Below are 15388 nucleotides of genomic sequence, written 5' to 3'. Positions count from 1 at the left end.
ATATCTATCAAAATCATCATGTGCAACAGTAAAAGGCAACCCATCAATATAATCCTTAATAAGGGCAAACTTCTCCGATATAGCGTAGTTTGGAGAATTCAAAAAGATAATAGGACTATCATGTGTGGGTGCAATAGCAACAATTTCATTTTTAACATAAGGAACTATAGCAAGTTCATCTCCATAAGCATAATTCATAGTGGCATCTTGGCCACAAGTATAGCAAGCATCATCAAAAAGGGATATTTCAAGAGAATCAATGGGATCATAACAATCATCATAGCATTCATCCTTCGGTAAGCACGAAGGGGAATTAAACAATGTATGAGTTGAAGAGTTACTCTCATTAGAAGGTGGGCACGGGTGATCAATCCGCTCTTCCTCCTTTTGTTCTTCGTTCTCCTCATCATCTTTTTCATCCAATGAGCTCACAGTTTCATCAATTTCTTCTTCCATAGACTCCTGCAAAATATTAGTATCTTCTTGGACAGCGGAGTATTCCTCAATATATTGTTTAACGTGGGTATTAGAAGCATAATTATCATATCAATATTTAAGGATAGCAAAATTTTCAGATTTGTGAAAAGTAGCATCATACTTTTCAATCAAAGAAGCAATTTCATAAGCACCCTCAAAAGCAACAAATTCTTCAATTTGTTGAACATCATAGTAACTATAAACACCTTTAGCATAAGAAGATAAGATTCCATTATCAATAAACTCACATTGGTAGGGAAGGTGTTTCTTAGGGTTTTCAGAACAATAAGTAAAATCATATAATTCACATAAATTCCAAGCATAGCATTGCAAACGTTGAATTTGACTCCATAATAATTTCCCTTTTTCAGATATACGGTGTCGCACATAACAAGCATGCTCATCTAAAGATTTTCCCTCAACTAAGCTAGTTTGGGTTTCGGCACGAGCACAAAGGGATCGAAGATGATCCAAGTAAAAAGCTTCAGCAGTGTGATAGATTTTGAGTGGTTCTTCAACCATTGGTTCAGTAGGTACAACTAATTTTTTTGGTATTTTGCGTTTCCTACCCATAACTAAAGATAGAAAACAACTAAGAACAGCAAATAAAAATTACTTAGTGATAAAGCAAACAAGCACACACGAGAATATTCACCCCATGCTATTGCTCCCCGGCAACGGCGCCAAAAAAAGGTCTTGATAACCCACAAGTATAGGGGATCGCAACAGTTTTCGATAAGTAAGAGTGTCGAACCCAACGAGGAGCTAAAGGTAGAATAAATATTCCCTCAAGTTCTATCGACCACCGATACAACTCTGCGCACGCTTGACATTCGCTTTACCTAGAACAAGTATGAAACTAGAAGTACTTTGTAGGTGTTGTTGGATAGGTTTGCAAGATAATAAAGAGCAAGTAAATAAAAGGTAGGGGCTGTTTAGATAAAGAAACAATAAAGTAAATATAGCGAGTGTGAAAAAGTGGTGGTAGGAGTTGCGAAATTGTCCCTAAGCAATTGACTACTTTACTAGACCGATAGTAAGTATTATGTGGGAGAGGCCACTGCTAGCATGTCATCCCTGGCTTGGAATTCTATGCACTTATGATTGGAACTATTAGCAAGCATCCTCAACTACTAACGTTCATTAAGGTAAAACCCAACCATAGCATTAAGATGTATTGGTCCCCCTTCAATCCCGTATGCATCATTTTCTATGCTAGGTTGAAGCTTCTGTCACTCTTGCCCTCCAATACATAGTCCTATCAACATACAACTAACCCTAGGGTGTGATCCACGTGTGCAATCATATGATGGGCACCAAAGGACAGCAACATAACCACAAGCAAATTAAATCAATCATAGCAATTCATCAACCACCGATAGGACAACAAAAATCTACTCAGACATCATAGGATGGCAACACATCATTGGATAATAATATGAAGCATAAAGCACCATGTTCAAGTAGAGGGTACGGCGGGTTGCGGGAGAGTGGACCGCTGTAGATAGAGGGGGGGAAGGTGATGGAGATGTTGGTGAAGATGGCGGAGGTGTTGGTGTAGATCACGGTGATGATGATGGCCCCCGGTGGCACTCCGGTGTCACCGGAAGCGAGGGGGAGAGAGCCCCCCTCCTTCTTCTTCTTCCTTGACCTCCTCCCTAGATGGGAGAAGGGTTTCCCCTCTGGTCCATGGCCTCCATGGCGTGGGAGGGGCGAGAGCCCCTCCGAGATTGGATCTGTCTCTCTGTCTCTTTGTTTCTGCGTTCTCAGATTCTTCCCTTTCACCGTTTCTTATATTTCCGGAGATCCGTAACTCCGATTGGGCTGAAATTTTGACACGATCTCTATCCGGAAATTAGCTTTCTTGCGGCGAAAGAAGGGCACCAACCGCCTTACGGGGTGGTCACGAGGGTCAGGGGCACGCCTAACACCCTGGAGCGTGCCCCCCTACCTCGTGGGCCCCTCGAGCATCGTCTCGCGTGGATTCTTCTTCCCAAAAATCATATATATTCCAAAAAAATCTCCGTCAGTTTTTATTCTGTTTGGACTCCGTTTGATATGGATATTCTGCGAAACAAAAAACATGCAACAAACAGGAACTGGCACTGGGCACTGGATCAATATGTTAGTCCCAAAAATAGTATATAATTGCCAAAAGTATATGGAAGTTGAATAATATTGGCATGGAACAATCAAAAATTATAGATATGACGGAGACGTATCAACAAGCTTGGGGGGAGGGATGAGGAGGGTTGACAATGGCGTATACGAGGTTTTGGAAATGCTCAATGGGGGTGAAGGGCATGAAAATGTTGGGAGAAATCCCGACGGTGCCTAGGAGGAGAAGAGAGAAAGGCGGATTGGGTTGCGTCCGAATCAGTGGATTCCTCCCCCGATTCGAACTCAACCTCGTCCGGGTCCTCCTCCTCAAAGGCCTCATCGTCAACTTCCGTCGCCGCGGTCTGCTCCGGGAAGGTAAAGATGTGTGGTGGGGATGCATGGGCAGGGGACGGCGGCCGCTCGTCCTCGGAGGAGGAGAGCTCCAGGGGGATGAAATCAGCCATGGGGGGCGGAGCGGGCTGGGGAGGCGGTGGGGGGCTCAGGGCAGGTTGAGCGAGAGGAGGGTTAGGAGCAAAGGCAGGCGCAGGGTTGAGGAGAGGCAAGGGGTTGGTTGGGGGTAAAATAGTCGTGCACCCATGCTGGGTGTGGCCCACACGCCAGCATTGGCGACACCTCACGGGGTCTCGGCAATCGCGAACTTGGTGGTCAAGAGCAAGGCATCGGAAGCAGCGGTTCATGGCGTTGAGATTTTGGGCGGGAGGGACGAGCTGTGTCGACGCATGCAGGGGGGTGCATGCTATAAGAGGAAGCAAGGAGGGCATGGGCATAAGATTCCAACGGCCCAGCATGCGGGCTGCCGGCGTGGGAGAGCGACAGTCGAGGCGGCGTCAGGCAGTCGGCCTCGGCCTCGCCGTTGTCACATCCTGTGGTCTGCGGCCGGACAGAAGGCGTGCTGTCGTGTACCTCAGGCTGACGATGGGGAGAAGTTGACCACGGGAGTGGGCCCGGAGGCCGCGGCAGGATCCCAGGGGCAGAGGCATCAAGCATGGGTCGCCGCCTGCGAGGAGGGAAGCCAGGGCGCCTCGGGTTGGCCGAACACAGAGGAGCATGCATGCGCCCAGCGGCCAGCGATGGCGTGGAGCGGCATGCCAGTTGGACCAGCTGCAACGGGCCAAAAGGGAGAGCCAGGATACCAGTGGCTGAAACGTCCAAAATGGGAGGCCGGGATGCCGCATGGGAGCCAGCGAAACCAGACGAGCTACGTGGTGGCTCAGGCGGAGGGGGCGATCGTCCAAGAAATTGTCACGGACAACGCTACAGGAGATGTGCAAGGTAGACGTTGGGCAGGGTCGCGACGAGGAGGTGACGACTGGAGTTGCCAGGCCCGCGTCAGGATAGGGCAGGTACGGATTCACACACGGGGCAGCAGCACAGTCGACGCTCCAAGTCGCATCAGAGGGGGATGACGGCGGGGGTTGACATGCCCGGGTTTCAGGGGCATGGAGGAGAGAAGTGTGGGCAGCAAAAAGACGAGGCAGAGGCAGTCCAACAGGGGGAGGATTAGCCAGGAAACGAACAACTAAACCCTTGTAGTTAATCCCCATGAGCGACAGAATGAAACTAGCAATGTTACGATTAGCAACGGTAAAAGAGAATAAGCAGTCGCTAAATTGAACAATTAAAGGGTAAGCAAAGGGCGAGCCAATCCAACCATTGAGCAAGGCTACGACGGCGGAGGACGGCGGCGGAGGCGCCGGCAGCAGGATCTCCAGCCAAACCATGGTAGGCTAGGAGAGGGCGGCGGAAAGGGGTAAACATACCGGAGAGGAGAAGACTGTAAGCGAGTATTCGAGAAGGGCCTCGCCGGGCGAGCGGAGGGGAGGGCCGACGGCGGCGGCCGCCGTTCCCCGCAGCACGGTCAGGGTGGAGGAAGCCAGGAAACCGCCGCGGAGCAAGACGCCCCCGCGGATGTCCCCGGCGCTGGCGGCGAAGATATCCCGAGGGGCACCCACCGCGGCGCCAATTATGATGGAGCCCACCGAGACCCACGCAACTGCGGGGCTGCCCGCCCGAAAGGAAGGAGAGGGGTGGCAGGCCAAGCCCATGACGGCGGGCTGGCCGGCCGAGCTGGTGGCCGCCATGGCCGGAGTGGCCGCCGGCGTAGTCACGTGGTTGTCGCCTATCCTATCGCCAGAGCCCGTGTTCCTAACGAGTTGGTAAGCAAATAGGTGCTTACCAAATAGAGTTACTCCCTCCAAACCAGATTAATTGACGCAGCTACTGTACAACCTCTATACAATGATGTATAGAGGCTGCCTCAATTAATTCAGGTCCGAGGGAGTACTAAAATATAGGCAGGTAAATCACGGGATAACCTATTATTAGAATATTTATATGTTCATGTTGAGCGCACGGGCAATTATTAGTGTTATGTACAAAAACAACCGGGAATGTGCAAGATAGGAGGAGGGTAGTGCAGCACGACAAACACCCAGGCCCGTCCATTTTCTTTCGAGCGCTCACCAACAAGCTACCTATCCATCTGCTCCTCCTGGCATCTGGGGAAGAGGCACGATCCCCTCCCAGTCATGGCGCTTAGAGCAGCCTCGCGCCGTTGCCCGTCGCTTCGCTCACGATCCACGAGCTCTCTGGAGTTCTCTCTTTGCCTTGTAACAAGCAGCTGCTGGTTCTTACTCTGTAAGGGCATACACGACCGCAGTTCTGCTCGGAGTGTACACCGAGAAAGAGCGCGGCCTGTTGTCATGCGGATGTTCCTGCAAGGGCATCAGCAAATGAGAAGTTGATTCAGATTTGTAAGCAGTTGAGTCAAGACGAGTCAAGTAACGCTTGGGCCCAGACTTACGGTTGTGAAGTAGTCGACATCATGATCAAGCCTGCTGAATCCACCAAAGAGTGCATCGTCGGAGTCTAAGGCCACCTGATAAGAAATAGCAGAAACTGTCACAAACCAACTAAACCCAGTGGACTGTCCAAATGGGGCTGCTCTAAAACTGCTAGGATGATTAGGGTAGATTCGGTAAATAGTTCCAGTATTAGAGTGAGTCCAACTGAGTACAAAGATTGTAACAAACCCTTAAGTAGATAATATGAATGAATAGTAGATGTGCTTCGGGGATGTTATATGACTACAACAGCTCGAGCAACAAATTCTTTTCTTTACAAATTATCCTATTCTTTATATTGATAGCTGCACGACCAACAAACTCTATACATGTGGACTTAAAAGTTGTAGAAGCCCCCACTAACCCTACTGGTGAAGGGTGGACAATGCAAAAGCAAAGCATACCTTGTACTTCCCAGGCCTGGAACACCCAACACGGTAGTCAAAAAAGCTATTGCTCCAGTGGAAGTTGAAAACAAATACCAAATCTCCTCTTTCGAAGATGATCACCTTATCTTCCTCATGTTTCCGTGAAACATACTGGTGCTCAGATGTCATAAACTGCAGTTACATTGTCAGTGTTGGTATAGGTATCAATACACTATCGCTCAAGAAAATAGTTTTAATTGGTGAAAAGCAATTCCAGCTCCCGCCTTTGCACAGTTTTCATCTCATTACAGAAATTAATTCTACACTTTTTTGACCATTTGAAGAGACTAATGTTAAACTGTGACTTGTTATGCAACAAAGACAAACCAGTGACATACCCCATATTTTTCCTCAAGATGCTGCATTGCCTGATCGAACTCTTGCATACCACGATATCTAAGAAAATCTGCATCTCCCTACAAAAAATCATGATATTCTTAATGATCAACAACTCTTAACACATATTTATGTTAACGTCTACAAAACTACAAAAGCAATGTTGATCTTTCCTAACAAACATTATGATTTCATCAAGAAATAAATGGCCGATAAAGATCTAGTGAGGAAATGTAATAGCTAAGCTAAAACTTACAAGATCAAATCTACGGCGGCATTTATCATAACTATTGTTATTTCCAGGGAGAACTTTGCCGGTTGGAAGAGTTTGCGGACCTCTTGGAAAATCTATCCATTCTGCCAAGTAAATAGAAGTTAACTTCCTCCTTGGAAGCAACAGATTACATAATACATACAATGTGAAAACAAAGCATGGTTCAAATTACAGTAAATCACAACTATGCAGAATGCAATTAAAGTTGTAAAGACTGACCAGGATGCCCAAACTCATTTCCCATGAAGTTAAGATAGCCTTCACCACCTAAACCCATGGTGACAAGCCTGATCATTTTATGTAATGCTATGCCACGATCAATGCGAGGAGTTGAAGGCCTATCCAGAGCCATGAAATCATACATATCCTGCACAAAGAGAGCTTGATATGTTCATGCTGTTCTATGCCAGATCAATAATTTACAGCACAGTACCAAGTATCAACTGTCCTGGAATGGAACTACACTGGTATAAAAACAACTGTAGTTATAAGCACAATATGAGACACTTTTGTTCCCTTTGGAGTCCCAAAAACTCATAAAATTGGAACAGAATATTCCTCTTAGTGTGGTGGTCCTGACTAGAATAATGTGACCGTTTCCTTTTGAATGTGTTTCCTTACAGCTGCCACTAGTTACAAAGATGGCGTCATAATAAAACCTCAAGGAGCGTGTAGATGCAGACTTGTGACCAAACTTCCCAGAGCAGTTACTAAGCATATCTCCAAAATGTATGTTGTAACGAGGGCTCGACCAGGAATCTACCCAAAATCACTCCTTTAGGCGGCGTCCAAGAAACGCCAAAACTATTTCAGCCTTCAGGCACTATGGTAATCATTTAAGAAAGCACCAGGTGACTATACGTCTGTATATTAAAATTCAAGCAAATAATTCGTTGGGTTTTACCCTATTAATAAAATTTGCTCAAGATTCAGATAATAGATCACACAGCTACACGTGACTTTGGCTGGTCTCTGAAAGGGATGAGCAAATGAACGGTAACATAAGCAATCAAAAAAATAAGAACAGAAATTTGCACCATAACAGTCAAAGTTCACAAGCCGCCACAGTACCACATGGTACGTTTTCAGCAAATTTTGCTCAAGTAACAGTTGGGAAATAGCTGGTGATGGGTGACGCAGCCAATCTTTATCACAAGAAAACACTAGCAATCTGATGAGACAAATCAATTGTGTAATTCTTTTGGTCCAAAAGTAACAGCTAGTACCTTATCCATCAACCAGAATGCAATAGTCTTGTCACCAACTAGTGCTTGATCATGACTTTCTGCATAAGTTACACACTTCTCAAGCCACCTTCTATTTGTTAGGGTGTGCACAATATCACCCATTTTCCAAGATTCGTCACTTTGCCTGTGTTAAAGAAATGCTAAATTAGACTGCAGCATATTTGGACACTACCAAGAATGTATTAAGTACCAACAACTCACAGCTTCGAAAAACATGCTAAAAGTACTCACACACAAAAATAATGATGTAAAAAAACTGAGAACAGCTTTTGTAACAGCAGAGAACAGCAGCAGGAGCACAACATTACGAAAAGAGGGCAGAAATCTCTGGTATCCACCAAATTGGTTGAATAGTTAAGTTTATTATTGCCAATGTATCGAATTAAAATTTAAATAGCACAAAGCAGAACACAGATCATGACAGATTGGCAGCTGTGTAGTAGTAATTTCATATATGTGCAGATACAAATATACAGCAAGCAACAGAGACCACTATAAATATTTGAGCTTTAGTCGCGTTCCTGCGTATCTGGATTTTTTTTACCGAGCCTTTTGTCAGCCTTTTCAATAATTACAACTAGATATGCTACATGACCCTGTATATTCCTTTTGTAAACCTAATAACGATTTATTTTATCTGGCTAAATTTATTACCTACTGCCCATGCTTATACAGGACAAAAGGTGAACACAATTAATGACCACAGTTTATATACCTACTTTCCCCATATACGGATATAAATAATTATTGTTTCTGAAAATATTGCTAACTGTGTTGACTGGCCTGCTACAGCGCAATGTACAATGTCCAGCATAAAGACACTAGCCATTACATTTCTGAGATTTGCTATTTAAACCATGTATGACTTCTCGTATACAAGCTGATAACAGGAAAATGTCTAGATATTCACATACATATTTTCCTTTTTACCATTTAGAAATTGTAATCTAGATCATTGTGCGCATGTAATCACCAATATTCCTGCACTTACTTGAGGAGTTCAATCCATTTATCTGCTACAGCCATATGCAAGCGATAGTCAAAACCAACACCACCATCTGGAACAGGGATGCAAAATGTGGGCATTCCACTGACCTGAACAATTTCACAGTTACACAAATTAGAACTGTGAACAGTTAATGCTGGCAGAAGTGGAACCTCATATTTTCTCATGAGTTGAAAGCTCAGGATTACTTGTTTGCGGATGTGTACACTAACAACATACAGTGAGATTCCATAGCAGTGCAGGAATTTAAGTTAAACCATGTTGCTCTTGCTCTTACAAATACATGTACAGAACACACTGAAGTATAATTTCATGTCCATGGGAATAGCCTCTCATTTCTGAAGCGTTTACGGAATCTAAGTTAGCCTTCTGAAGCAATTGACAAGGTTGCCCATTTCTAATACAACATTAGTCACACACTCCCATTTACTGAAAAACCCAAACAAGCATACTATCAAATAAATTACAGCCATCAAAAAATATGCTCGTAAGCTTGAATGGCCTAGCACTTTTCAAATTACCTAAGTGATGCATTATCATACAAGGTATAAATTAGCATTGTTATGAAAAGAGAGATCTTACCCCTAACAAAAAGAGTAACAGCCTGATCCCAAAATAAAACTACTTAACTGGTTAAAAATCATAAATACTGTAAGCACTTACATCTTCACCAATGGATACAGCATCAGGATAAAGTCCATGAATTAGATCGTTGACCAGCATCAAGTAAACTACCGCATCAACATCAGTAGCAAATCCAAAATACTCGCCATAGTTCCCAGTAAATGTCATCTAGAACAAGAAGCAAACTTAGAAGAAAAATAAATAATAATCACTTCGAATCGTCCATGATCTCATCAGGTAAAATTGTACAAGCGTACTAGGGAACTATCTAAGACTCCGTAGCACAAGTCCTGATCATGATACATGTTATGATGCATAGCAATTATTTCAGTGCCCTAAAAAAGTTACTGAAACCACTTGATGACTTACTTGTAATCCATGGTGAGTATACATCATGGAGGTCACCCCATCAAATCGAAATCCATCAAACTTATATTCTTCAAGCCACCATCTCGCGTTTGACAGTAAGAATCTCAATACCTACATAAGAATAGAATATCGACATGTGTAAGAACAGATTTAACAGGAACAGTTAGCCAAATATGGTGACAGAAGTCAGAGCTACATACTTCCCAACTCCCATAGTTGAATAGACGAGAATCCCACATCCAATGATGGCCACGTGGACCACCGTGGAAGTAATGTGTATCAGTGCCATCGAAACCATTCAAGCCGTCAAGGGTATTATTTGATGAATGACTGCAGGGTACACAAAATCATTGATGAAGCAATGCAACTGAAAAAAAATCAACCAAACCAAGTAGAAGTAAAAATAGATTAGGTACAAACACATAAATATGAAAACAAGTGGCTAAAGCAAACAGATGGTCTGATACATATTTGGTGACAAGGTCTGATTTTTTGTTAAAGTGTTGACATCTATCTATATTATTTGATGTTACCGAATATAATCAACCAGTATGGACTATCCCCTCTGATCCAAATTGATTGAAGTTCTAGATTTGTCCTAAGTCAAACTTCTCTATATTTGACCAAGTCTGTAGAAAAATGTGCTGATATCTACAACATCAAAGGTGTGCTAATATAACAAAATAAAAATTGTGAATCTAATGAAACCAATTTGGTGTTGTAGATGTTGATATATTTTTCAGTAGACTTGGTCAAACTTAAAGAAGTTTGACTTAGGACAAATGAAGAACTTTAAGTAATATGTTCAAATGAGTTCAACAGGGAAGTAACATCTAATATGAAGCTGGCAAGTGGGGCCTAGCTACTTATCAGTGAGGTATTGCTGTCAGTTTTCCAACTTGCAAACTCTATGTAGTGCCACGAGTACTTGGCCAGTTGATTAATTTTCTTGATAGCATCTGAACTTCTCAGTCCACATCTATGGCATCAAATCATGTTGCCATTACAAAACGATATTCTTTGAAACTGTCAGTTTACTAGATGTACCAAATACATTTGATGTCCAACTGGTTTAATACATCTGAGAAAAAAGAAGTCATGTAGCACAATTATATAGAATGGAAAAATACTCGTCGATACGGCCCTGCCATTTAGAATACCAGATAAACAGTAAAGCAGCTAAAATTAATTGGACTACTTACCTATGAACAATATCCATAAGAACAAGCAAACCAAGCTCATGTGCTCTATCGATCAGGGATTTTAAGTCCTCTGGAGTTCCAAAACGGCTACTTGGTGCAAAAAAATTAGTAACATGGTACCTGGAACAAGCCAACAACAATAAAATGGTCATACAAGTCAGAAATACCAACTGTTGTTGTACTATATGTCTACTAAAGAATTATATCCAAATATTCTATGTGCACGAAGCATTAGGATGTAATAGCTCCAAATGGGTGAAGAGGCGCATACAGAAAAAAGAACAGAAAAAAATGGATTGTGTGAATACCCAAAGCTCGCATAGTATGAATGCTCCTGGATTGCCATTATCTGCACTGCATTGTATCCAAGCCTTTTAATTCTTGGCAGCACCTCATCCCTAAAATTAGCATATGAATTTATCTTCGGTTCCTGTGCAAGATCCCACTAAAATATTCAGATGCATCCTCTAAGTATTGTGATGATAGAATATATTAGCGATGCCGCAAGACTCAAGTTTCCAAGTAGGTTACAAAGAATTAACTATATCCTCTTCATAATGGGAGATCCCTACAATGCGTACACCTCAGAACAATGGAAGTTTTTGAATTGCTCGCAGAATACAGACCCCCCCCCCCTCTCTCTCTCTCTCTCATTAATAAGCTAGGAAATGGCTTGCTGGAGAACGGCCTTACTTGAACAGGATCTGTTCAATAGGCTCGTACCACTGCATCCTTTACCAATAAGGAGGCAAGCACCTCAGTCTGGTTGATGCATTCTGACCACTGGGCCAGAGCATGATTAACGGCCAGGATTCCTCTGATGGAGGCAATCCGACGGCTGTAGAGGATCGTTCCTGCCTGCCTTCTGCCCTGTGCAGGGTGGCCCATAAATGATTCTAAGTTACTTTGCTCTGACTGACTTCAGTCTGTACAGCATTTCCCTCTCCTATAATGAAAAGCAGAGCTCCTGCTGTTAACCGTCAAAAAAATGGCTTGCTGGAGATGCTCCAATGCGATATTTCATACATCCTAAGTGGGAAACCTTAACCATCTTAAGCTAGTAACATGGTTACATTATACCGAGCTATTGCAATAACATTAGAAAATAAAATCGAGGTTGTCACGTGAATGCACCATGTTATATGTTAACAATACATAACAGAACTAGAAAATCCATAGAATAGACCATCAGACCAGAAACAGGTGAAATAACTTATTGACATACTGGGCTGCTCATTCCAATGTGTGATTCATAAATCCTCAGTGACTCTGGTCGTTTAGGTTGAGGATGTTGGAAGACATACTTCTCCTGCATTTGCATGTAAAATATCCTTAGTAAATGGTCACAAAAGGTCAAAATGGAATATCCTAACCAACAGAGAACACATAAAAGAGCTATAAGATCTTAAGTCACACACAAGCATACAAACATCACCATGGTTGCTTGCCCCTTAGCCCTTAGAAGGTGAATTAATGCATATGTCACTTCCAAATTCTAAAGTATTGTCTTGACTCACATGTCAGTGAGACACGAAATGGGTATTAAAAAACCGTAACACTGGAAATTTCATTTAATAATGTAATGGAGATCGATACTTACCTCTTCAGGTGGATCATAATATATGCCATTGAATGGTATTTCACCTGGAGCCTGCACAGAGAACTTGATCCAAGCAGAAATTGAATCCTTCACACCAGATGGAGTATCCATCCGTATCTAGAAAACAGAAAGGCAAAGGGACCCTTAGTGGGCAGAGTTCGAAAATGCTACATCCTCAACTAAATAATTGGCCAGCTTACCTTTACACGTGAGCCATGAGGAATAGCTGGGGATCCATCAGCATTGTTAGGGAGGAAAATCTCCCAAACACCATAATCATCCTGAAAAGATCATATCAAATATCGGCATCAATAGGAGCAAACCTTCACTGATAGCATGGAAATATGCTCATTGTAGATGAAAAAACACACATAATGTAGAAGGTTCTACCAAAGAATGGGAGTGTTGCACCTATTCATTCATCCTTAATATACTCATTTTCAATCTCAAAAAGATGGACCAATTTCAGTAGAATCTTTAGGCTGAAGCTTAAGACACTGACAAATTATACCATTTTGATATGATATAGTTGAGGCTCAACTTTAAGGAATGTGCAAACAGCAAAATAAATACAAATAGATGTATCAGTAGTTATGAAGCAAAGGTGGAAGATTGCCAAGCTGTAGACATACTCTGGTCATAGTATCTGCATTCGGATTCCAATTGTTGAAGTCACCTACTAATGCTGCAGACTGTAATAGGATGCAAAAGCCAGATCATAAATTTAGAGCAACTGGTCAGTATTCAGTAAGCTAAGTTGTAAGTCCAGTAAGCTAGTTGGTGAATAGTGTGACCATTAACAATGAATTGGAAGGTGTCTGTTAAGACTTAAAAGACGTACATGCGCTCCAGGAGCCCATTCTCGGTAAGTGATACCTTCAGCACTGGAAAATAGGGGAAAACAGGAACATAAATTTTCTTATAAGATATGCAACTAGACAATACCTTCAGCACTGGAAAAAAGAGAGGCGAAAACAGGAATTATAAATTTTCTTGTAAGATATGCAAGTAGACTAGTGGAGGCGCTTCATAATACTGAAGCTTTAAATTTACCTGCGGGTAAATCCAAGCTTTTCATAACCACGAGAAAATGCTTCCAATCCACCTTCATGTTGGTCAATAGCAGCACGAATTCTCCTGTATTCGCTGTATCTGTTGAATCCACGGAGGCATACCCAAAATCATTCAAATTTAGCAGTGTGTTTTCCCCAAAACAAAGAGGCAACAAAGATAAGAAACTAAGTTGCCCAACTGGTAGATTTTTTTCCCCAGGAATTTGGTAGAGGAATTAGCAAAGTAAAATCTATAACCCATCTATCACATTTTAATCAGTTTGCCACTCTGTAATTGCAATGATCAGAGACAGTTATTTGTATCGTAATTATGAGCAAATTGTAGCCATCAATTATACATCTACGTCCCAGCATATTCTCAGACCATGAGGGGAACTGTAAGAAATAGTGGTCCCTAGTCTTTGTCTCTTTGATGTTCCCCAAATTTGCATGACGAAAGGACCTTAATTCAAAATGAGCGAAAGTAGCGGGTAGGCATTACCGGTAGTCAAGATGGCTCCGAAAATCTTTCAGCGTTGGGTCAATCTCGTATATTTTCTGCCCATCTCCTGGTTTTGGGACAACTCGCGGTTTCTCCCCCACGACTAGTTCCTTAACTCCTTTGGTTACACCATCAGTGATTGTTTCCACAATGCCTTGAGTCGGTTCTGAAGATTCAAGTTTTTCTGCAGTCCCCCCTGTCATGTTTACTTCAGCCGTTTGCTCCTCGATGTCTTCAGGTATCTACAGCACGAAAATAGCAATTGTAGAGCAGACTAACGAAACCACAAACAGTGCATTATTTCGTGAAGTTCTTGCTAGAATGCACATCCATCTGAGTTTTCAGTGGCCCAAGAGCCAGCACGGGGCCACGGCTAACAAAATGCACAAGGCAGTGCAGTACTGCACAATGCTGATAGAAGAAGCTCAAAACCTGACGCCTCCGCGGCTTGGTTTCATCCGGCATTTGGTAAGTGAATAACGATTGTATGAAGATTTCCCGGCACGATGGTGTGTACCTGTAATTCTTCAGGTTGCGCCGGACTTGCCAAGTCGTCGCTCTCACCGTCAGGCACCAGGACCTTCCCTGGAGAGGCCGCGCGGCTCAGGACGGCGCCTGCAAATGCAAGGATGACTACAATAGTGAGACAATGCTACAACTTGCAGTTACAGCAAGAACAGAAGAAAGAGTGAGAAAATATCAGAATGGGAGGAGGAGATGATCAAAGCCGTGATAACACCAGGGCCTGGGTGACACTGACGCAGGCGATCGCCTAATCCAGCTATCTCTCTCGTTGATGGAGATCAACTGGGGAACAGCATCGAACAGGCCATGCGCGCGCAGAGAGGGAGAGAGAAGGGGGGCCAAAAATGGACGGGGAGATTGGAGCGAGCGAGCGAGGCGTACGAGAGGAGTCCTTCTTCCTGAGGAGCAGCGACGGCAGGTCCACCCCGCCCCTCCGCTCCGAGCCGGATCGCGGCAGCAGTCCGCCGCCGGCGCCGGCGGGCCGCGCCACACCGAGGGTCGCGCCGGACACCGCGAACGTCGCCATCCCCGCGCAGCGAGCGAGTGAGTCGGTCAGTGGCCCAGATCTCACTCAACCCGCCGGCCGAAATGCAGCGCGGAACCCGAGTGATGGAGATATTAATTGAGAAGCGATGAGAAGGGGGAGCAACGTGTGCGGCGGGGGTGGAAGCTGGCGGGGACGGTGCAGTGCATGGGGATGGGCGGGGGAGAGGAGATAGACGCCAAGCCGGAAAGGGGCCCCACGGGGAGTGTGTGTGAGTGAGTGCGTGCGCGGCGTCGTC

General features: G+C 43.8%; 1 protein-coding gene and 1 non-coding gene across 2 annotated transcripts; one reads left to right on the top strand and one right to left on the bottom strand.

The window, feature by feature from the left end:
- Positions 1-4901: 4901 nt before the first annotated feature.
- LOC125538015 (1,4-alpha-glucan-branching enzyme 2, chloroplastic/amyloplastic-like) lies at positions 4902-15324 on the bottom strand. The gene is made up of 22 exons (XM_048701324.1): positions 14988-15324; positions 14599-14696; positions 14082-14323; positions 13581-13679; positions 13369-13411; positions 13160-13219; positions 12728-12808; positions 12528-12644; positions 12153-12236; positions 11236-11357; positions 10928-11047; positions 9926-10055; positions 9726-9836; positions 9396-9524; positions 8718-8821; positions 7706-7850; positions 6699-6846; positions 6462-6562; positions 6208-6285; positions 5846-6001; positions 5402-5476; positions 4902-5312 (listed from the first exon to the last, which is right to left on the bottom strand). Exons 1-22 carry the CDS (start codon positions 15130-15132, stop codon positions 5229-5231), a joined length of 2472 nt encoding a protein of 823 aa, XP_048557281.1. The 5' UTR covers positions 15133-15324; the 3' UTR covers positions 4902-5228.
- Positions 11611-11820, top strand: LOC125541987. The gene has a single exon (XR_007297775.1). It is a non-coding gene; the product is annotated as a small nucleolar RNA U3 (small nucleolar RNA).
- Positions 15325-15388: the final 64 nt, after the last annotated feature.

The sequence above is a fragment of the Triticum urartu genome, chromosome 2 (genome assembly GCF_003073215.2).
Source record: "Triticum urartu cultivar G1812 chromosome 2, Tu2.1, whole genome shotgun sequence".
NCBI lineage: Eukaryota > Viridiplantae > Streptophyta > Magnoliopsida > Poales > Poaceae > Triticum > Triticum urartu.
This window is presented reverse-complemented; position numbering and strand designations above follow the sequence as displayed.